The following is a 24,544-nucleotide window of genomic DNA, read 5'->3' as shown; positions in this document are numbered from 1 at the left end:
ACTGCAGCGAAAGAATATGCTTCAATCTTGAAGGCTAGTAGTTTTCTTGGTAATCAGACTGGCAGTGCGAATGTTTTGGTCCATGCGCTACAGTGTGCAACTATTTGGCCTCTCCAGAGACCATAGTGCAATATCGCTAGAAATTCAACAGCACGGTGCACGCACGTGGAGGATGCTTGCTAAAGTCACGAAAGAGCAGAGCCCAACTTAAGTTTTGGGTTCTGCCCTCGTCTCTAGTACATGACAGCATGCGACTCCTGTCATTTCGCTGTGCCATTTCCGTCTACTTGGCATGAACAGACATAATTCTTTTCTGCAACATCCAAGCGTGTGCATGGAATCTTATGTCCAATCCAAGCGATAACATTAAAGTATTTCATCCCTTAGAAAAACATTAAAGTATTTCAGCTGTTGTATACAAGTTGTTGTGTCTCAACCAGAGAGCCTGGTTAATCTAGTTGAATTATGAGAATTAGAAACAATGAATTTTCTGTGTCTGCCTGTTTCTACAGGCATATTGCTTTCAGATATGCCAAGTAGGCAAAATCATGCGGCATACGTGAGTATGTATTCATTGTTTACACTAGTTAAACATCAACTGTAGTCTGTAGAGCAAGTTTCAGACTTGTTCATTGGAAGAGCACATGGTTTTGTTACCTTAGCGGTTTCCCGATTCTGTTTTGGCATGTTTACAAATTTTTTGTCAAGATGCACAAACAAGTTTTTTGCGAAAAAAAAAAAGATAGCTTTATTAATTTAGGAGATAGGTTACAGTCGTCAGTAAGGTGGACAAGGCAAGTGGGCTGTTGCATCAACCAAACAGTGGTATGCATGTTCTCCTAGCTAATTGTGCTGTCTCGTGCGCAACCTTATTCTGCTCTCTCCTAACTAAATTAAACTCGGCAGCAGGAAGTAGACACTTAAGAGCCTTGCGCATCTTGTATCAAGAAGCCAATCTCAGACTTGTCCTCCTCGGTTTCCTTAAGCCTGTTCAGTGACATTGCACATTCTAGCTCCAATTCGATTCGTGCCTGAACTGTGCGTGATGTTATTGTGGACTTGCCAGGTTCTCCAGAAAAAAAGCAGCAGCAGCAGCAGCAGCAGCAGCAGCCAGCCTAGATCAGCATTTGTAGAGGAACCTATGAGGATTAACAAACTTGACTTTGGTCGATTCTTCATGTCCACTAAGCATGACAAACTCCGTTGCTCTTTTCGTTTTCTGAGAATTCATGTGAGATTCTTGGACACAACAGACTTTGGGAAAACAGCTTAAAACATTCAGGATTTGGAACTTTAAAGCGACTGTAAAACCATGACAATATAAATAATAAAAATAACTCCATCACGGGAAGAAGACTATTCCCGGGCATTGTCTTATGAGAGGAAATACTAAACCTTTTAAGAAGCTACTTACATAATCGGCGAGCATATGGATTCGAGCTCAAATGGATGGCCCCGTAATTGGAGGCTCTACCAAGTGAGATCTAGGTTCTCCATGACAATATAGATCAAATAACATCTTTATTTGAAAGGAAAAAAAGAAACTGGTAGCGTTACATGAGCTGTGATACAATGATGAATCATGGGCGGCAAAGATTCAACCAAACCTTTCACATCTCGATTTGGAGACTGTCAGAAGTCAGATTGGATGATGCTATTACTTTAACCTCCTATCACTTTTCCTACGACACAGCAGTGGACGTCGACAAGTAGCCTTGTGCAGATCAGAACCAACACGACACCTCGTGAAGGTTGCATCACGTAGGAAAGAGAGACAAGTTCAAGAAATGTCCAGTTGCTGAAAACTGAGAAGTCACAGCAAATACGCAGCGCCTGTCTGCCTGGACTGAAATTACTATCTATATACTATGTAATGAGATGCTGAAGAGAGTTCAGTCAAAACGAACCTGATAATTTTATAAAACATATCATATATTTATTATATAAAACATAAGTTAATTTTCACATCATCTATTCTCTATACTCTCCTCATATATAATAAAAATTACTAAAATTCAAACAATTTACCCATTTTTACTATACATCCTTATCCTCCAGCCTACTCGATTCATTATTGGCTACGGATACAAGACCTATTTTACTAAATAAAAAAATGAAAGGGAAATTTGCGGATAATCTGAAATAAAACTACGGCATAGCTCTTAACGTATTCGTTCGGTAGCATTACGCATTTCCATACTTTAAATTTTATGCTTTGATGTTACCCCTTTTAATGTTTGTATTTTCGTTGTAACACATGAACACTGAGCTAGTATTGTTTATAGGTATGGCATAAGAATTTAGATTCCATGCGAGCACGGGAGTCAAGGGAAAAGGCAACTCCGTATAGAGATGTAGATATATAGGTTATCTTGTTCGTTCATCTCTCTTACCTAATATCCATTAATACGTTGATTTTCTTACATATCTTACGATTTTTTTCATCTATCTCTCCGATACAAATCTTAACACACATAAATAATCGTACATGCATCCGCAAGGGCCAGTATAATTTTTACTTCTAAGAGTGGAGACACAGAAGCTGTAATTGGTGGATCTATGGAATCAAATTTTACAATTCCTGCACAACTCATAACTCTCTTGCGACTTTTTTCTCCCAAAAATGAGTAACTAAAGCAGTATCGATGAACTACGAATTCCATTGCGGCTTTGAGAATCTGCTTTCAGTTACGGCACCTTTTTAATGAGCGCAGTCGCATTTTCAACCTCCAATCTCCGCAGAGCAACCGCTCGGGAGTCAGGACTCGCGATTTTTCCGTACCCAGCAACTGCAGGACAGCACCATGCCATCCAAGCGGTCCCACAAGGCAGCGCCACAGCTGTGGCCCGCTCCGCAGTGCCACGTCATGCCTGATGACTTAGCCCACCCATCCCCATCACTTCGCTTTGCTTCGTCCCACTTCGATTTTTAATAATAGTATTTTAATAGAAATTTATAAAAATAATATCTATTTTTTAAAATTATAGAAATGGTAGCAGACCAATTGTCGAGGTGACCTGCGAATAGACACATATCGGTATTTTTTTTACACCTCTCAACTGGTACAAATATAGCATCTGTTCGTATATATACACACAATACACACCACACTACACACCCAACACATACACATAGACCTACATCTATACGAAACAAAACGTCCTTCTAAAAATCGACGAAATCAACTGATTCCGTAGATAACAAGCACATCATAATCCCCTTTTAACTTCACACAGAAAAAACCCAGTACATATCCACATCGAGCATTGCTAGAACGCGCGCTGGCTCAGGCGCACGCGCCGTCCTTGCCAACCGAGGGGACGCTCGGATGCCACATATCGGCAATTAGCCTACCGAGTCCCTGTCGGCATGCAATTGCAATTTTTCGAAAACGAATAATATTTTTGTAATTTTTCATTAAATTAATATTATTAAAAAAACTCTCCCACTTCCACCTGTAGACTGTTGTCACACACCACCACGACCCTGCCTCCTTGAACCCTCGCCCATCCAAACCCCTCCGACGCCGGCGGCGGCGGCGACTATGGCGAAGGGGGCGCGGCTTCCCGATGGGCGTCTCTTACCCGGTAAGGTCCGCCTTCGCCTCCGTCTCTCTATTGGTTTTTGGACGTGGCTGTCTATGCCTGCGACGTTGGGTTTTTCTGGTGACGCACTGACGCGCGCGTGCTAGTGTTCGTTCGCGCGCCACTCTCGTAGTCTCGTCCCCCTTCCTCGTGCTATTATGAAAGGATCGTGAAAGAGGATTATGGGCTCAGAAGGGTAACTAAAACGAGGATGCTGGGTGTTATGGAACTATACGGCCAGAGACGTTCCCGGACCGATGTTGGCTTGGCAAAACAGAAAATTTCAGGAACATGGCCACTTTTTAAGGTAAGAGCTCAAAATAGAGGTTGCTGGATTGGATGTGTGAGCGGCGTTTGCTGTGTAGGTTTGTGATGCTATTGAGGACTCTAGGTTTGATGGGCTGAGTGTTATTTTCAATCTCTTGTAGTCTGGATTATTTTATAAGGTAAAGCATGGTTCTGCATTCACTCATGCGTTTAGCAATATTTGGAAATACTTCTCGTTTGATCATTAAGAATTGATTTTCTGGATTGTGCTACGAATAACTTGATGTGGATCAATTGGTTCACTCTAAACCTATAACTTCAGATAATCAGAGTTGAAAGGTCACTTTTCCAGTCACTCCAAAAAATATTTGGTTAAATTTTAAACCAAATCTGTGATTATTTGTCATCCTCTAATATATACAATGTTTTCACTAGGAACCATGAATTGGTATCCTTGTACAGGTGTGAGATATGGTTCACCGAAGTCAAAGGATAACCATTTTGTGTGTTGATTCTAAGTAAACGTATTGCACAAAATGTCACTAGTTCTTCACTTCAATCTGCTGAGGAACAACATATAGAGTAGCTGTCCTGTTAGGTTTCTCAAGCAACATACTGGATTTTCATTTGGAAAATTGCCTGAACCTAGAAGCTATGAGAAACGGCATTTCACAACAAGAGTGCAGACACTTGAAACAAATCTAACAGAGGCAGCTAGTTGGCACAAAACTGACTCAGGTTCATGTATTCCTGCAATTCCGCCACTGTGGCTTCGACAAACTTCTGAACATGACCAATCTGCAACTGTTCTAGTATTCGATATAGAGACTATTGGTTTTCTCCATGAGGATCATAGAATCATCGAGTTTGCACTCCGTGATCTTTCTGGAGGAAAGAATTGCACATTTGAGACTCTCATTAATCCTGAATGGAACGTTCCCAAATTCACTGCAGCTGTCAACAAAATTAGCACCGATTTGGTCTGCAGGCCTGATATCCCAAGGTTGTTGCTCTTCTGTGCATTTATGATATTCTTGATCTCTCCGTCACATGAATTCACATTAGTTTAGAACGATGTGTATGAACACTGTGATATTGAAGATATATGTAAAATGTCTAGTGAATATTAATTACGGTGCTATTCTCTGAACTTCACAACTCGTTCAGGTCGTGGTGAAATCACAAAAAACTGTTACCATTGCAGTTTGTTTCGGAAACTAATTATTTAACAAGAAATTTATCAACTATTCACTTTCTTTCAGTGAGATATCATATGCAGTTTTGGTGTGCTTGAGTTTATAAGATGTATTTTTCTCTCACCATTATTATTAGGTAAAAGTCATCATCCTCTACTTTATAGCATAACTGCCTAGTACCTTGAATGCAGTGATAACTTGAAATAAATTGAGTAAAGAAAACGTATCCTGTTGTTTATTACTATTGCAAATTGTTCTAATCAGTTAGAGGCAAGTTTAATTATTAAAATATTATGCAGCTTGCGTCCTTGGTAGCTCGTGTTCATGATGGTGTCATGATTTAGATTTGTTGCAAAGATATGGTATGTTTTTGTAAAGCGTTCATCTTTGTGACAGTTTTCTTATAGATATTCTTGTTAAAGCTTTCTGATGCTGAAATGCATGCCTTCGAGTCTTTTGTCCTTGTTTGTTATCCAGTGTTGACATGTAATTAGCTCATCAGAAGCATGTCTTGTGCACTGAATCCAACGGTTAAGCTATCACCACGAATTAGCCATAGGAAATATACTCTCAAGTCCCAATTTCTTCATTCCTTAAAATGACTCTGCAACAGAGACCATAATATGGAATCAGTTCTGTGAGAAAGTAAGTCTGATCGTTCAATTTTTTCCTTTTGGCAAACATCCATGCTAGTAAAGGTTTTTATTATAAGTGATTATTTGCTGAATGTCTCTGCAAAAGAAGGTTGTAGCCTTTGTAATGAAAATTTTATTGGATGTACGTTCTGTTTGTTAACAGTTAACTCAACATTCCACTTACCCTATATGTTATCTTAATTTGATTACCATAGGTTCTTTGATGTACTTCCAGTACTACTAGCATGTGTTCGAAGTCGCCAAGCTCCTGGCAAGCCAGTTCTGTGGGTTGCTCATAATGCAAAACGATTTGATGTCCCTTTCCTTACCCAAGAGTTTGGCCGTTGTTCAGCCCAGGTTCCCACAGATTGGCTGTTTGTTGACAGTCTTTCTTTAGCAAGGAAATTGAAGAAATCAGATGGTACATCCTCATCCATTCTGGGGTACCTCTTTGATCATATAATATTTGCTAGCGCCTTGTTAAGACAATTCCAACAGTTATTTTTGGGGTAGTTTGAGGTGTGGTGTTTCCCACTATCTGGGTCATTTTAAGACTGCAACCTCTTTTCATTCGCCTATAGTATTAGACAGGATCTATGCCTATGCCTTATCTTTTCACAAGAAAGTGTTTCTGTTGGGATTTTGTGTATGATTTCAGTACCACAACTCAATTAATCATGTTTGTGATATTATTTGAACGGTGCTTGTGGGATGCTTTACCATATTATTTTCACAATTCTCGATTTAGTTACATATTTTGTTCTGTTTGCCTGTTTGGTATATCTGAAGCACAAGTAGATGTAGTTAAGTGGAGTTTTTCTGTTCTCTTGCAGGAGATAAAAATCTTGTAAACTTGGAGGTGCTGGGAAAACGCTATAGCATCTGTGCCGAAGGCCCTTCTCATAGAGCAATGCCAGATGTGACAGCGTTATGCCACATTTTCCAGAAAATCACTTTGGATTTAAAATTGACAAATGACGTTCTCATGAATGAGGCCATCAGGTTCAGCGATATCAGAAAGGTTTTTTGATTTCGAATTTTCAATCTCCTGCTTCTTTGTCTTGGTTAGAACTTATTTGACTTTTCCCTATAGGATAAGTGGATAACCATCTCCTTCACATAGCTGGATGTTGTTGCCTATGGTGTAGCATATCAAATTCTCAATGATCATAGCTTTCTTGTATTGAAAGACCTATGATGTGAACTGAACCATCAATATTTTCTCAGCATCACAGAACAATAGCTGAACCATTTGTATTGACATTTGGTAGTCTTTATGCTTCCATGGTGACTTGATTGCGGACACCAAGTGTAGGAATAGGATGGAATTTTTTTGATTATTTTAACTTGCTTTAGTTTTACTCACGAACTGATGTGAAGAAAACTTAGTTCTGCTTATTCTAGGATGGTAATATGCCGTTTAAAATCTTTAAAACTTGCAGGAACATTACACTTTGCTGAAGTTTTTTTGAATGCTCTATTCAGTCCACTAGACGATATATTTTATCGGTAACCTCTGGTTCTCCAGCGGTAATATTTCGGTCTTTCTAGTCATCTTTTCGCATAGCATGCATCATAGTATCATACCCTTACGTTTCCACTCACTTTTTGGTATTGATCGAATATTGCACTTGGGGCTGGATTTATCAATTGATTGGCCCATCACACAACTGGCCAAAGTGCACGATTGGCATATAAGTGTTTCAGCCTAGAAGTGAGGCATCTATAATCTGTACTTATTACCATAATGTAGAGACGATGGTACCTTTTTTTTTGCAGGATGTAATTGATTACGGATAAAGTTTCGTTGTAGTCACTTTCATCTTGACGTCCTCTAATGACTAAGTATAGCTGGTCTGCAATGAAATTGAAAAGGGCCTCTTTTTTGTTGCTGCCACTTGCAAACATTTTAGATGCATTTGGTATTATAGGATATCTATAAATTATCGTACTACCCATATTTCTTTGTTTGGGCTACAAATATTTTATGATTGTGTTAACTCAGATGCGATCGTGCAACCAACCACCTGTTTGGAGCTCTTCTTTCTGGTATGGTACAAAATGCTTTGTCACTATATCCTGGTTCATTTGAATTGGGTACTCTGAATGTGGTTGAGCTTCAGCGTTTTCCCATTCATCTCTTGTAGCTCACTGTGCAGTGCGGCTTTTGGTTCCACTCACTTGTTGCACTTGATTGAAGATTGCACTACAGGACTTTATAATTGGTTCGTCTTTGTACTAACCAGCCCTTGATGGCCACATGTTTATCATGGTTTGTTGCGAAACATTGATCGGTTAAAAATATTGGGAACTGATGGTTGGCCATATGTGGCCCGCCTGTTAGGCATGACGCCAGGAGAGGCACGTTGTGGTCCTTTTCTTGTTGCCACTAGGTACCATTCCCACGTTATGATGTGTTCTGCTCTGCCTTTTTCTGTGGACCAGTTTGTAACAGCGGTTTGGGTTGAAAAGAGAAGGAAGAAACAATTGAGTCATCTTTTGGTTGCTATTGTCACGTTTGACCCTGTTATCTCCTGTTTGATTGGAACCTCCGTAATTTCCTATGTAGGTGTGGTGTTCAAGTGTGTAGGATCACTAAATCTCCTACATACATATACAGGCAGGTAAATGGAAATGCCTTCTAATTGCAATTTTTAATCATTTCCATGACTGCTGAGTGAATTATTCATTTTGAAGAAGTGAAACAAGACCTAAGCAAAAGGAGCATTTACCATTTCATGCTTATTATCTATTAGTTTTAATCCCTATCATGTTTCTTTGTTTTGAACCCTTCGACCTGCTTTTGAACCGATGACAGATGATAACTAGGCAACCACTTCCAACCTTTCGTAAGTTGGTTTGGGTGGGTTCCATTTACAAATGGATATTGAAAATTGATTTACTAGGCTATCTGCTTCTCAGAGTGTTATAGTTTCTACTCTCTGTTGCCGTTATTGCTGATCTTGCTGCGGTTACCAGTAATCTTCAGAAAATGTTTTTGGTACATGTGATACATATATCAATTGAGAGTCCTGTTTTCCGTTAGAGAAAACCAAATCTTGTTGTCATGATCTTTGGCGTGTTAGAGGAACTCCAACCGAACTCTATCCAACTCTTTATCCTATTTTTTTTAGCAAAACCCCTCCAAAACAGCTCTAACCAGTTCTTTATCTGTCTAGTTACTTTTAGGGGCTCAATATCCGGTTAACATTGCTCATCATGTCTAGTGAGTGGAAGAGGCTCGCTATCGAACAACCACAACCTTGAGCCCCTCCACAGCAGAGAGAGGGCACGCCTGATGGAGACGTGGCATTATCCTCCGGATATAGTCGTCTTGTGGCGATAGAGTTCTGTGTGTTCTGTGCACGACATAACAGACGAAGTGGACCCGCTGTGAACAGTATTTGACAGCTTTAATTTCTCCTTCCTATCTCCTCTGTTTAAAACACTCTGTTTAAAACAGTGGACTTTCGTTACTTAAAAATCCTAAAACTTTTTTATACGTGTTTTATAATCCATATGCAATCCATTTTAATTAGATTCTAGCAATTGTTAGGACCTCAAATATATTCTTAAAAATTTAGAAAAATTCATTAATATTCTTCTTATGTGATAGACTAATTTTTAAAATTATTTCCAACACTAGGTTATATGATTAAAAAACAAGTTTTTTTAATTCACTATTTATATATATTTTTATCATTCCATGTGATATTCTTCTTTTAATTTAATTTGAGTTCAAATAAAATTCAAACATATACAAAATTGTATATATTACCATAAAATATTAAAATGGCATACATTATCATAGGATATTAAAATTGCATATATTACCATATAGTATTAAAACTACATGCATTGACATACATTATTAAAACACTAGATCCATCTGTAATATAACCTTTGCAAATATTTTTTAGTTATTAGATACTGATAAAATATAGGTGAGTTGAATTTAGAAAGCCAGATTTATGAAATCGGTTAGAGCGCGTAGAGAAATAAAAATAAATAAAAAACTTTATATAAAAATATAGGAAACGTGATTTAAGAAGTCGGCTGGAGAGGCCTTAGTCGCGTACGTCATAGATTTTTCCAAAGCCTTTCTCTCCGGTCAGAAACTGAAACTGGCCACATGTCCGCATATGGATGTGGAGCGTCAATAAATATCTATAAATCTATCCTAATACAACTTAATTAATTAATTAAATTAAATTAATTAACTAATTAATTAAGTTACATTAAAATAAATTCACAGATAGTTCCACGTAATTCAGCACTCTTAATAAGATGGTACCACAGATTTGGTGGGCTGATGCAACGGCTGAGGGGACCCCTCTCGATAATAAGCTATGCGTCAGCATGCCTCCACCTGTACTGCGTCAGTACGTCTCAATCTTCGGCCTCATCTTGGCGTGAGTCGGATTCCACTTCCGAAATCGTTGCACATGGTGACCGTGTAGGTATGTCAATCAAGTACAGTGTATATAGGTGAGTTGAATCCACGAGTATATAGGCAGCACTCATCTATATTTGTATTGTCAATTTTTTATCTGAATCCTCACAAACACTCACAGATAAAAAGTTGATCATAAACTCGTCTTCTGTAGGTGTACCTGTTTACTCGTGGGGTTGGCTGGCGCGAGGGAGGGCCAGTGGAGACGACATGGGGGGCAGCCAGGCAGAGACTTAGAGCAGCGTGACAACGCGCTATTACTATTGGGCAGCAGGGGCGGTCGAGTGAGCGGATTGAATAGCAGAGAGCTGAGGATTGTGATATTTATATAATGTGGAACGCTACGGTTTGAAGAAATAATTTACTTGTCATAAATCCATACAGGTTTGATAAGTATGGATATATCTTATCCATACCTGTACTCATCTAACTATAGGATAGTATTTTTTACCCACAAATATAACTGTAGATAACAAATATTACTCCTACCTTACCCTATCTAGGTATTTACCTATGGATAAACGATAATCGGGATAAATTGCTATCTCTATAGCCACGTGTGTACCCCAACTGGCCAAATTTCCGAAATGAGTAAAATTTTATTTTGTATCATGTATTAGTGCACTTTGAGCCACATTTAACAATATATATCACTTTAAATCATATATTTTATATTAATATTTCAGTTTGCATCATGTTTAAGGATTCGGTCTTTGACCGTGCTCATGTGGTAAGAAGTTCATCCACATCAGCCCCACATATTCAACTAGGAAGGTGGGTTGCTCGTTCATGCCCATATTTCTTCCTCTTTATTCATTCTTCCTTATCTGTTTCCCCTCTAGCCTGAATTTACTAGAGCCGCCTTTCCGTATTAGCCTCCAGAGTCTAAGTATCACCTCTCACAGACTTTGGCATCTCCTTGTATTCCTTACTAATGCTATCACCTCAAGTCGTTGCCTATATGGATGCTCCTATCTAGCTATCTACCTCACCGTCGGCGCCACTCAAGTTGCAATCTGCACCGCCGCATCACCCCGGTCATATCTACCTCACTATCACATATCTCCATAATGCTATGTTTCTAATCGATGCGTTTCTAATCGACGCAACGAATATATATCAGAGGAGCAGAATATATGTAGGATAGCTTTACAGCTGAGTGGAGCTAATGATCTTAGGTGGATAGAACTATTTTTTATGTGAGAATAGTAAAAGATCTATTCTTTCAACACGATACAAATTGAAATATTAATGTGAAATATATAGTAAAAAATAATCTTTGTTGTTAAAGATGGTTCAAAGTGCACAAGTGAAATTTGCTCTTCCGAAATCATGACAACACTGTTGTGCGGAACATGTCCAGCATTGATTCTAATCCATGGTTTAAAACGCGGCACGCAGTCACACGCCCTAATTAACAAGTGATGTGAGCCGCGGGCTCACGAGATCACGGTTGGTTGCCACGAAACATCACCACGCAGAGCTTGGACTTTGTTTGGAAGGTAGGTTCTCCCTGCGCCCGAGAACACGGCTGCGTGCCGTGCCGTGCCGTGCTTCGTGACAACAGCGTGGGGGCGCACATGCACTCGGCGCTGTCCACCGGCCTCCCGGCGCACGCGCCTCTCCTCTCACGCGAGGATAATGCACCGTCGTCCTGCCGATCCTGGACAGGCGATGATGGTTCAAAATCAGTTCACGCGTGGCCTCTCAGGACAAAATAAAACGAGATGAAAGAAAGAGATCTCTTGTTGCAAAACTCCCTCGTGCTCGATCTATCGAATGGACGCGTACGCTGAGAGTGAGAGAGTGTGATGCGATCGTGTTGTGGTAGAGGAAGGCTGTTGTGTTAGCACGAACAGTGTCACACGGTAGCTGGGATCACCCCCGCGTCTTTGTCAAGCTATCTATACTTAAAACCTATCTCCTATCTATACTTAAAACCTATCTCCTATAAGACTATTATACTATTCCTTAATATTATTAGAGTACTTTTTATTTTTTTATCTCTAACTGCTACTCTATTTCGAACATGTTTGTTTTTTATTCACATTATGAATTCTAACTTCTAAAATCATAATCGAAAATAAACAGGCTGATTGTACCGTCCAGAACCCACAATCTAGGATTACACCATACCATTACAAAATAACGGCTAGCTTCTTTCTCCCGCACGGCCTCTCGCGCCCGTCGTCCCCACTCGAGCTCCACTACTGCCGCCACGAAATCCACCGCAACCAAGTCCACTGTGCCGCAGCCAAGCTAAGGGAAGCTCGAAGGAGCTTCTCCTCCACCTCCTCCCTCGATTCCCCGGCCGAGCCTGTCACTCACCAGCCACAATTGATCTCGCCCCATCGTCTTCCCCGCCTTCGACCACCGCCTCTGTGCCTCACTGACACCACGCCACGTTGCCGCCCCTCCAAGCAGATGAGCACCACGATGTGCTTCCCCTTCACTTGTAGATCCTCGCGTACGCCCTCATTTAGCCTCCCGTCGCCGACGCGCTGCTCGTCATGCTCCCGAGCACCGCCGCACCATCCTCCTCACCGTCGTTCATGCTCCGACCGAGCCCATTGGTTGAGGCCCCCCTAGCCAAGTTCATCTCATCTAGCTGGAGCTTTTGGCGCAGTTGGTTGGCCAAGCCATCACCGGAATCGTCACCGGAGAAGTCGGGTCACCGCGTACCCACGTGTGAGTGGTGCGACGCGGAGAGCTAAGACAACTTGTGTTCGAGTGGCGCGGCGTGCGCAGGATAGAATGGATTTCAGCGTGCTGCTCATCCTACTCCCGCCACCAGCGAGCTCGGTCCATCCCCCTCAGACGTCGTCTTCTCCCCCCTCTGGTGCCGTCTTCTCCCCCTTTGGCGTTGGTGAGAGGAGGGTGGAGAGAGAGAGTCTGTAGGGTAGGAGGGGAGAGAGAGGATATTCTAATAATTTGGTGTTGTTTATTTTAGATTATATACATTAAATTTTAGATGGTAAGAATTCAAATCTGAATGGTTAGAATTATAATAAAAAATAAATAGATCTGTATGATGGTATTTTGCCGTGCATATACGCGATCTCCCATATACTTATGCGTATACATAAAAAGCAAAAAAAAAAGAAAAAAAAAGAAAAAAAAAAGAGTAAGAAGAGGGCCGACCGGCCTTTTGCCTTTCGGCCGGCCCGGCCCCTTTCCTCCTTCCCTTTTTCCTCTTGGCCCAGGCCGGCCCGGCTTCTCCTCCCCTCCTCTCTCTCTTATCCACACGCCTGGCCTCCTGTTCCTCTTCCCCACCGAGCGCGCCGCCACCTAAGCCGCCGCTCTCCCGCGCCGCACCGCCCGCACGCGTTTGCGCCGTCCGCTCCCCGTGTTGAGCTGCTTCTCCCTGGGCCCGAGCGCACCGCGCTGCTCCTCGCGCCGCGCCCCCTCACTCACCTCGTGCCGCGCCACCCTTTCTCTGGCCCGAGCCATCCACACTGGCCTGCTTCACCCTATCCGCCGAGCCGCACCTGTGCTTATCCCTTCCACCCGTCTCTATCCCTTCCCGAAATCCAAACACCCCGATCCGAAATCTCCGCGAGGGAGCCCCGTGCCGTGCCTATATAAGGTGTAGGGAGGGGGTGCCCGTGGAGGAGGAGAGAGTTTTTGGGAGAAGACGGGGGGCCCTGCTGCGCCAGACCTTTGCACCACCACGTTCTGCTGCCACCGGCGCTAAGGTCCTGCTACTGCCCGAAGAGAGGAAGGAGGAGGAGAGTTCTTTTGAAAAGAAAACCCGTGAGCTTCACCTCATACCCGACGTCGCCTGCCGCTTTGTCTCTGCTACCATGGACCTCACTTCTGTCCACGTCGGCGTCCAAGGTGATTCCCAGACTACTCCCTCTTTTCTTTCTCCTGTGTGGGCATGATGTCGCCGAGGGGGTCGGCCGGTGATGAAAGCTGAGGCCACCCCCCGTTGTCGAATTATTGCTACACTCTCTCTGTGTTATGGCCCGGCCTTCGTGCCGTCGTGCCCCTCGCCGTGGTGTCCTGCTTATGCCCGGTCGGTTGACTCTCTGTGTGCTCAGCCTTCGTGCTGGTGCCTCACTTGTGCTCGCCATATGTCTATGATTGTCATTGGCCGGTGATAAAAATTTGAGGCCCAACTGCTATAATTCATACTGGTGTGGTTCTCTATTGCCGCTTCATCTTGAAGCTATTTGTGATTACCGGATAAGTGTGGCTTTTCTCTTACGGCCCATGGATTCTGATGTTCTGTGATGGCTTGCTGAGTGAGCATATGCTGCAGGGGAGAAAACTTGAGGCTATGAGCTTGTTTGCCGATTGCCTCTGTTGTTGCTTTGATGCAAGGTTGCTGATGCACCTTCCTGCTTAGCACTGAGCATACCTGTTCTTTATTAATCATTGTGAGAGGAGGCTAAGAGCATACTTGCCGATTGCCTCTGTCATTGATCTGATGTGTGGTGGCTGATCTCGTTAACAGTCCTGTTTGCCCTATACTGTGATGGCAGTCCTATTCCCTACTGCCGCATAACACCTTATTGCAGGCTGTGATCACTTTGGTGGTGAGTTTGATACTGTGATGCTACTGTCATGGCTTGCAGTCGCTTGCCCTATCGAGGTTCGGCTATTCTGATGTATTTGTGGGCGGCTTCTTGATCCTTATATGCTGCCCCCTTCTCCCTCTCTGTCACTGTAAGTTTGGATACATACTGGTGGCTTGGTGTTTGAGAAGAGAAGAAAGCAAAAAGAAAAGAAAAGATGATTCAGTGGACTCTATTGTAAGTTTGGATACATACTGGTGGCTTGGTGTTTGAGAAGAGAAGAAAGCAAAAAGAAAAGAAAAGATGATTCAGTGGACTCTATTGTTAATAGCCCTGTGTTCGATCTCGATGCTTCTCGCAAAGAGTGTGATGCCTTTGTGGCTCACGTGTTATCACCCGCCTTCGTGGCTTCGCCTTTGTGGCAAGTTGCTTTTCAGAGACGGCCAATGAGGATACGTCCGAGGCCTCGAAGAGGGAGTTAGTGAGTCAAGCACGGCGTCGGAGCTCCTGGTTGTGGCCATGCTGCCGCTTCTGGTAGAAGCTACGCGTCGTGCCGCGCTCCTAGCTCACCTCTTCGCACATAAACATAATTTTGAGGCCTACGCGGCCGATGATGATCCGGGATACATAAACAGTCCAAAAAGCTCATGCTAGACTGTTATCCCATTCTTTACTGCTTTTGATTTCTAACGCTTACTTTGCTTGGTCTTTGTTGCATGTGACTACAGCCTTGCAGACTCGGGGACGACCTCGGTATGACGACCGCCAGCGCACTTAATCGGAGGTAGCCCGAAGACGAGCGTAATTAACCAGAGAGCCTCACGAGGCCACGGGAACCAAGACAAAGCAATCGTCAAATCATGAAGATCGTCAGATAGCGTGTGCGTTTGAGGAGTAAAACAATTGTAATCGAAAGATGTACTTTATGAATTCAATATGAATGAATAAAGTTACAATTCCATTACATTGTATCCTGTCTCTTGTATACGATGGTATACTAGCACGCCCGCAATATTACACACACAGTTTTTTTCAACACAATTCAAACGCGAGAAATTTCGAATCCGCGAAACAAGATCATAATAGTTATTTTCTGTGAACAATAATACATATGAGAGAGAATTGGCAAATATATTGACACTGCATCACTGTAATAGTGGAAGTCGACTTTGTTAGAGCTCGTTTGCCGACACATGATGTCCGTATTAACTATTGTAGCAGTGGAAGTCGACTCTACCGTAGTTGGCCTCACTCAAATTTTTTTATGGTTCATCTTGATTCCCTTATCACCGATAAATTAGCACCACGTATGTGAATAGACTGTTTGTACGCAGCCTCGTGCATGCAAACGTGTATGGGATGCTTTTTTTAGTTTAGCAGGGCCACATAGGTCCCACCGGTGCCACCGTGATGGTCTAGGACGTGCCGCGAAGGGGTAGCGCCCCAGCATGCGCACGCCTGAGTTCAAGCTCGGACGGGTTGACTTCTTCTTAGGAGTCATACCAATTGAGCTACGCTAGACGTGTACGGGATGTTATCGTACTTGATATAACTATACGGAATTAAAATACTTGTACTGCAGATAAAATATACGATCTTTCAATGAATTTTATGAATGCTCGTTGCCAATTGAGTTGGTTAGAAATTTAATCTCTACGAATAGCTAGCTAGGTAATTAATTTGACCCAAAGAAATTCATTCGTTTTTCTACAAGTACTCGCTCGTAAGGTTTGCACGACTGACTTGTAGTTTCTGCCCTACCGGTTCGATCGATTTGCGTTCTTTTTGGTGTAATCTTGGCGTTGCTTTGGTGCTCTTGGGGGCGAAGGGAGCGTGACAACCATGAGCTCACTCCCTTGATCGGTTCGTTCAATATTCGACTATTCGCTGTAGCAAGTTTAGCAGTGATCACTGATCAATGCCTGTTAACATGGTAAATTTCGAGATAGAAATATGGGTTGTGCTTAACTTCATTTCATACGCTCCAAAACGGACGTCTTTCAGTGATGACACAAGTTATTTAATTCTAATTTAAAATTATATGGTCATCTTCTTCCTCCATTTTTTTTATAATATTACGATACACTACCTTAATCATCTCGAATAAATCTTTTATCACACTAACCACTTTATTTTTCTCGACCAGCCACTGACCCCTCCAAACTGCCTCCCTGCTCCAGCTGCACCCGCCACCTACCCTGCACGGTCTCCTCCCCAAGCCTCCTTTCAATCCCATGATCACGTGTGAACCTCCACACCCCAAACCTTAATCCTCTCCCTAAACTCGCCGACAGCCGTCACGTTCACACTTCGCATGAAATCTAGGAAGCTCGCAGAAATATCGCTTCACATGGTTCACCAAGACTATGACAGCTCCTGGATCACCGGATCAGGTCCGTCCAGATGTGATCAAACGAGTACAAAATCGCGCGTTTGGTGGGTTTTGGCGGGTAAGGTGACCGGGTGGTGCACGTATCCTTCGTCTTCGTCCTCTCCGAGGCAAGCTATAAATGCAACCCACTAGGTTCACCAGGCCACCCAAAGGCAACACAAAGAAGCTCCCCTAGACATCAGGAAGCAGGTCTCCTAAAATCCCCTCTCCGAAATCCTAAAAATCCAGTGAAAATCTCGTCTTCTTCGATCCTCCACAAGTCTCTCGCGGTTCTTCGATCCGATTCGCCGGCCTCAAGCGAGGTTTCGAGGTGGGTGTCACGATTTTTCCGAGGAGTCTGCCGTTTGCGTGCGATTTTGGCTGACTTTTTTTTTCCTGATTTGGGGTGTGGGGGTGGGGGGGGGGATGGCAGACTTTTTTGTTTTTGTTTTTGCCCAAGCTGCCTAGATTGTTCGATCGTGTTGCGAGATTTGGCGGCTTCCTGTGATACAGTGCGGGATTCGGTATCGGTTTCCGGGGTTCCGTGGCGATTCTGGTGTTTGCTTTGGCCAGAGATTGCTTCAAAGGAACAAATTTTCCTTTGCCCTTTCCCCCTCGCAAATCGCTGGAGCCTGGATTCACGTATTGTGAAGCGTTTCTTGTGCAATTGAAACGGAAAGATCAATTTTTTCAACGAATAAATAGTTTCATTTCTCTGATTTTGCAGTGTTGCCCCGTCGGAGTTTTTCTCTGCTCTGCAATCGTATTTGCTGAAACTTCATGGGATCTGGGGGGCACTGGAAGCTCGTGTGAGATCGCGAGAGCGGGGGAACGTGATTTCCTAGGAGGGTTGCGGCTATCCGGCTGCACGGCTGCATGAATTGTTTTGTGAACCTGGGACTCAACTCGAACTCGAACCACTACGTCGCCTGCCTCCTCATCTTCCTGCTGCATTTCTCCCCTCAGTTATTAAATCCCTCCAATTCTAATTCCAGTAGTAATTGTGAAGGAGAAGAACAGAGCTGCACAGATGGCGAACAACAGTAAGTTTCTTAGTTCTTGTCTGGGAGCTTTTCGATTTTTTGGTATATTTACATATAGTTGACAGATCCATTTTTCTTCCAATTTTAAGTTTTTGCTGGTAAAAGCAAAAGATAATTTATATCGAATTGACTGTTGGTATGGTATTGGACTGTTGATTAGGTATTAGTTTTGAGGAGCTTATGCACTTTATCAACGCAACTCTGTGTAAAAATTGAAATTTTCTACTTCTAACTTGCTTATGATTTTGTTTCAAACTTCTAAAAACTCTCTTTTGATAACCCGATGAAAGAGCCATCAACCATTATTCCTTTGTCGGTGGTAGGACGGGAAAAAAACAAAGAATACTAGTAGATGTTTGCATCTTACACTTGTTATGCCAACACCTCACGCAAGAGGGGACCGACCAATTGGAAGCTTCTAGAATTTGACCTACTAGCTCATGACAAGAACAAGTTCATGTGGATCTGTGGACTCCTGTGCTTTTTTTAATACTACGGAGAGCTTGGATCAGTGAAACAATTGCTCTCACAAGCCTACTACTGTTGCACTAATTGACTTTTGATATTTGAAACATCATCATTTATTGATGACCATAAATTTTAATTGCTGAAGAAGCATATGCCACGAAGTGCTACGCTGTTCATGCTAAGTGCCGTGCTTCATTCCATGCATGCACGATCCGTATCATTGTCATGCACACGGTGGGCAGGCTAGTGGATGTAGTTGTTTACTTGTTCACTATCTTCCAATTCTGCATTCTGCATGTATATGTTTCATTCTCAGTATATAATGCATTTGCTTTTGTCATTGTCACACATACGGGGATATTTACCTTTGGGTCTTAGTGTGTTTCATTGTTCTTGTTGGCATTAGATGAGAGATGCTTGGTGACCACTAATGTTTGGCTGCTTTTTTTAGCGTCCTGAAGCATATCCTGTAGAGGGGTTGCTGCAAGAGTTTTCGACCACAATCCTACCATGTACCCAGTAATACCAAGACAAACAATGGCCACAAGACGTGCAGTGCTTCTTCCCCTTTAGTTTGATTGCTTCTCTTGTCCAAACGTAAGCTAGAAGAGTGTACCGATGAGTAATGACCTTGTGTCCTGTCCATGTTGTGGCCTTTACAATCTTTTGAAAACCCTCTCGTGATCATAGATAATTGTGTTATGTTTCAATGTAGAATATATAGTTCATGCTATGAAAATGTTGGAAGAGTCAAGAGTGATCTGTGTTTTGTCAGAGTATCCATAACTAATATAGACCACGGCGTAGGTCTAACTCAATTTAGCTGTTGGGAGGGGTAAGCGAAAATCTTAAATTGTCCTGCCTTACCTCACCATCATTGTTCTGAGACAGGGGAACATGCCTCACTACTAACCCTCCATGGTGGAGGGAGTAGAGGAGGATTGATGTGAGAAGAACAGGTGATATCGGCAGTTTCACCACTTGGTAGGCTTCTTCATGTCACTTCTGTGTGAATTGATGTTTTATAATTTGGAGCTAGAAACTCTCCCTTTCTGCATCAGAGTAAACTATCTGTCTTGGCACTAAACCCCTCCAGATACACCAACTCGGTTAACCTTCACAAGCAACCATCTGATTGCATCAAAATCTAGAGAAGATTAAACTTGAACAGGTTATGTCATCCAATCATTATAGCAGCAATGGACACGTGAAAGTTTCAGTTAGTTTCTTATATGGATATAGTCGAAAAAACAGAAGTTATCCACCTTTAGGGCCTGTTTGTTTCAGCTTGCAGATTGTGATCACAGGCTGGATTGACAATCCAGCTTTCACAATCCAATTTTTACAATCCACAATCTACAAGCTGTTTTTCACAATCCACAGATGAAACAAACATGCACTTATTTTCTTCTGGTTTATGTGTCCAGTTGTTGGTATTTCAGAAGTGAGTACTGGAACCATGAATTTGACTAGAAATGTATCTGAAACTTAATTTCCCCTTCTCAATACAATAAACAGAAGCAAACATGTACTTCTGAACTCATTTTGTGTTTAAGCATTTTAGTTCCCTCTGTCACCTTTACTGAGGTTAAACATTCTATTTTGTCTTCATGTCAGGCTCATACGGTGAGAATGTTACAAGAAAGTCGCACACACCGTCTGCTATTGTTATCGGTGGTGGGTTTGCAGGGCTTGCTGCAGCCAATGCGCTCAGAAATGCGTCCTTCCAGGTATTTCTTAGTGTTATTTATGGTCATGTTGTGATGGTGGTGGTGCAATGGTTTGGCATTTATTTGAGAATGATACGACCCTTTATGATGCAATTCAAATGTCGTGATGCCTCCCAGGTTATTCTTCTGGAATCCCGTGATAGGATAGGTGGCCGAGTTCACACTGACTACTCTTTTGGGTTTCCTGTAGATTTGGGAGCATCTTGGTTAGTTCCATTCTTTTATTTATACTTAACTGCGGCCAAAAGTTTATGTTGAAGGAATGTTCTGAACTTTTTTTTTCTTCACCTTTTTCTATACATCAGGCTTCATGGTGTCTGTGAAGAAAATCCCTTAGCACCACTTATTGGAAGGCTCGGACTTCCACTGTACCGCACGAGTGGAGATGATTCTGTGCTGTTTGATCATGATCTGGAGAGGTAGAACTTTGCATCTAGGTTGTTTTGTATGTTGAGAGATGAAAGATGATGGAACTCAACGTCCAGCTAACTTGTTCTATTGCCTTTCAGTTATGCACTCTATGACACTAAGGGATGTCAAGTTCCACAAGAGTTGGTTGAAAAGATTGGGAAGGTGTTTGAGAATATACTGGAAGAGGTAATCCCTCCTTTCAATTATCGGTGCTTGTTGATTTTAGGTAGTATATTCTTGGCATTTGATTTTCCCATAACACTTTTGCACACAGACTGGCAAATTGAGGGAAGAAACCAGTGAAGATATGTCTATTGCTAAAGCCATCGCAATTGTTATGGAGAGAAATCCATACTTGAGGTTTGTACTATCCAATTTCTGTCTTTGTGCAGCGGTTCACACAAACATACCAGTCATCTTAACCGAGTTGTCTGTGTGAACAGGCAAGAAGGGATTGCTCATGAAGTTCTTCAGTGGTATTTGTGCCGTATGGAGGGTTGGTTTGCCACTGACGCAGATTCAATCTCACTACAAGGTTGGGACCAGGTATGTTTTTCTCGTTACTAGCTGGAGTCTTCAGTGTACTTTAGCATGATGAAATTGTTGTCTTATGTACGACCATATTATGTGTTATGGGGTGCAGGAGGTACTGCTTCCTGGTGGCCATGGCCTCATGATTCGTGGATATCGGCCGGTTATAAATACTCTGGCAAAAGGCTTAGATATACGCCTTAACCATAGGTATGTGTATCTTTTTCATTTGTTAATTAACAGTCGTAGTTTCATTTGCCTTACCTTCAGAGTACTGATCTAAGTTCTTTTCTTTAGGGTTGTTAAAATTGTTCGCCACAGAAACAGGGTGGAGGTTACTGTAAGCAGCGGTAAAACATTCGTTGCTGATGCTGCAGTAGTTGCTGTTCCCTTGGGTGTTCTGAAAGCAAACACCATTAAATTTGAGCCGAGACTGCCAGAGTGGAAGGAAGACGCAATTAGAGAACTTTCAGTTGGAGTTGAGAACAAAATTGTTCTTCACTTCAGCCAGGTTTTTTGGCCTAACGTGGAGTTCCTTGGGGTTGTTTCCTCCAGCACATATGGCTGCAGCTATTTCCTCAACCTTCACAAGGCAACAGGCCATCCTGTTCTTGTTTACATGCCTGCTGGCCGCCTTGCTCGTGACATTGAAAAGATGTCAAATGAGGCTGCTGCCCAATTTGCGTTCTCTCAGTTGAAGAAGATTCTTCCCAACGCGGCTGAGCCGGTTAGTATGTCGGCACTAATCTCAAATATTGTTATTAAGAATCTTGCTATGCCATTTCTCAGTCATGTTCCCAAATTTTATTGCAGATAAATTATCTAGTGTCACATTGGGGCTCAGATGAGAACACACTTGGTTCCTACACCTTTGATGGGGTGGACAAACCTCGGGACCTGTATGAGAAACTGCGCATCCCTGTGGACAACATCTTCTTCGCTGGGGAGGCCACGAGTATCAAGTACACCGGCACAGTGCACGGCGCCTTCTCCACTGGTCTGATGGCAGCTGAGGAATGCAAGATGCGGGTTCTGGAGCGGTTCAGGGAACTGGACATGCTGGAGATGTGCCACCCTGCCATGGGAGAGGAGAGCCCCGTCTGTGTCCCGCTGCTCATCTCTAGACTCTAATCAGATCAGCAGTCGCCCTAAAATTGCAGTCAAGGTGCTGGAAACCACAGCCGAGTACGCTGACCATTCCATTGATTGCTCGAGGAAGGCAGCATAGGAGAAACTTCCCTTGCTTCTCCTTGGCATGAGGCTTGTGTTAGTAGTACTTGCTGTGTGTGCCCTATTAGACTTATCATCAAACATTGAGTTTGTGTGGGAGTCGTTATTTATATTGGTAAGGATGGCATGGGTGTGTGGTTAAGCTGTAAACATGAGCTACGAGGCCATCTTTGTAGAAGAAGATGGTGTATGTGTGATGAACGCTGTAATTTGCACGCATAATAGCAAGCACGACTGGTTGCTATTCTTGTCCCTTGTTTGATCAGAAGTTTATGGTCTTGGAGACTGGATGATAAATTTGAAACTGCCTTTGTTAGTTGATGCTCAAGGACTGCAGCCTCTTGTCAAGTTGGAGCATGTACTGCGACTTCTGAAACTTCAAAACTGGTACAGGCATACAGCTTTTTTTTTAGCGTGCAACAGAGATTCCTTAGCAATAAGAATAATAAATATAAGTTCATTAGAACATTGGCACGGTCTTAAACATAAACACAACGCTTTAACTAATAATATATATAACTATATTATTTTAAATAAAAAGAATTATAAATTATGAATGAATTTTCGCTATTGAATCTCTGCCCTGAGGTCATCGCGGAGATCCTCTGTCACCCGTCCTTTGCCCGCGCCGCGCTCGCATCCAAGGATCCGGCAAATTCCGCCGTCGCTTCCACGCGCTTCACCCGTCTATCCCACCACTCCTCGGCCACTTCTCCTACATACAAGGAGTACCACGGCCCCTCCGGATTCCCCCCGTCTTATGGGCCGCTCGGGCGACTTCCTCCTCACCCGACTCCACGAATTGAGGTGGCGCATCCATGACTGCCACTACGGTCGTCTGCTATTGACTTGCCGCAGCAGCAACACTGAAGTCTTGGACTACAACCACGCCATCATCATTTTCAATCCAGTCTCGCACAGCCTTGAATATGTGTGCGACCCACCTTTTGACACAAGATACTATATATATATAGGTTGAAGGAAATTAGGTTAAGTGGGGTTATATTTGTTTTAAAAATTAGAGTTTGGTTGGTTATATCTGTATGTATAGGTTGTGTTAAGTTTAAGTTTCTGTTTAGTTGACTAAATCTAAAACCGTATGAGTGGATATAAAAGTTGAGATTGTGATTGGTTACTCGTACGAAATTGATTTTTACGACACTTGATAAGTGAGTCCGTCTATATAAGTAAACACAGGCTCTTGCATCCGTCGATTTAGGCTGCAAAGGGAAGTTTGAATCATCAAATCACAGGCTAAGTTATGGGCGTACATTTACATCTATCGGGCTAGGCTGAAACAACACATCTAATGAGTCATGCTGGAACAGTACATACGGACAATCAAATACGCTTATTATACACATCCGTTGGGCCATATTCCTCCTATACGGTCAACCAATCTGCCCTTATGTAAAACCATGGAAATTCGTGTGAAAAAGAAGTTGTTGCAAAAATGGCATAAAAATTTACTTTTTACTAGTAACCATGCATGTGCGACACGCACACACAATTTTTATACATCTACGGTTTCTAATATGGCTTTAGAACATCAAGAATAAAAATAAACGATACAATAAATAATATTTGATTAAATAGATAGCCACGTGTAAATACAATGCACTTAATAATTTCCCGTACATGGTAAGGAATGTCGTCTACATATTTGTTCTGGCGGGGCCCTTTGGACGGCGGCGACAGGGCGCTCTGACGACAAGGGGCAGCGGCAGGCATGATCAATTATTTCCATACATGAAACGGAGAATATAGAACTGACCTGCTTAGTTGTCAATTGCTCAATGAAGCCATGTAAGATAGTGTATGCAACTGAACTGAGGGAGAAACATAAGGACAACAGGGAGCAATATTGAAAAGCAGCTGAACTGAAGAAGAACCTAGCTAAAAAGGATGTAGCTTTTGATGTAGCTAAAAAGTTGTTCCTACACTCTCTATATTATGTTTATGATAGAGAAAATCATAAAAAAGAATTTCTTTAAAGAAGTAAAGTATGAGCCTTATAGGGTAAAGTTGGTAATATCAAAATCAACTTCTTCTATGCCACATTTTCCTCCAAGGACAACACCTAGCGCAACACAAAGAGCAGCAC

At 42.4% G+C, this 24,544-nt stretch overlaps 2 protein-coding genes across 7 annotated transcripts; both read left to right on the top strand.

Moving 5' to 3' along the window:
• Positions 1-3,339: 3,339 nt before the first annotated feature.
• LOC133889685 (exonuclease DPD1, chloroplastic/mitochondrial-like) lies at positions 3,340-8,016 on the top strand. 6 transcript variants are annotated; one of them, XM_062330141.1, is made up of 5 exons: positions 3,345-3,588; positions 4,591-4,855; positions 5,899-6,104; positions 6,517-6,704; positions 6,777-8,016. In XM_062330141.1, the coding sequence occupies exons 1-5, from the start codon at positions 3,546-3,548 to the stop codon at positions 6,804-6,806; spliced, it is 732 nt and encodes a 243-aa protein (XP_062186125.1). In that variant the 5' UTR covers positions 3,345-3,545; the 3' UTR covers positions 6,807-8,016. The 6 variants fall into 6 exon arrangements, 2 of the variants coding, with proteins under 2 accessions (XP_062186125.1, XP_062186126.1); XM_062330142.1 differs by lacking the exon at positions 4,591-4,855 and having other exon boundaries at positions 3,346-3,593; XR_009903921.1 differs by lacking the exon at positions 4,591-4,855 and having other exon boundaries at positions 3,340-3,588; positions 5,899-6,126; positions 6,517-8,016.
• A 9,897-nt stretch (positions 8,017-17,913) lies between these two features.
• LOC133887837 (polyamine oxidase 3-like) lies at positions 17,914-22,684 on the top strand. Its single transcript, XM_062327824.1, has 10 exons — positions 17,914-18,070; positions 20,156-20,268; positions 20,386-20,474; positions 20,574-20,687; positions 20,778-20,865; positions 20,954-21,039; positions 21,123-21,225; positions 21,323-21,420; positions 21,508-21,937; positions 22,024-22,684. Exons 1-10 carry the CDS (start codon positions 18,058-18,060, stop codon positions 22,339-22,341), a joined length of 1,452 nt encoding a protein of 483 aa, XP_062183808.1. The 5' UTR covers positions 17,914-18,057; the 3' UTR covers positions 22,342-22,684.
• Positions 22,685-24,544: the final 1,860 nt, after the last annotated feature.

The sequence above is a fragment of the Phragmites australis genome, chromosome 13 (assembly GCF_958298935.1).
Source record: "Phragmites australis chromosome 13, lpPhrAust1.1, whole genome shotgun sequence".
Classification (NCBI taxonomy): Eukaryota; Viridiplantae; Streptophyta; class Magnoliopsida; order Poales; family Poaceae; genus Phragmites; species Phragmites australis.
Note: the sequence above shows the minus strand (reverse complement) of the source record. Positions and strands in the feature narration are given on the sequence as shown.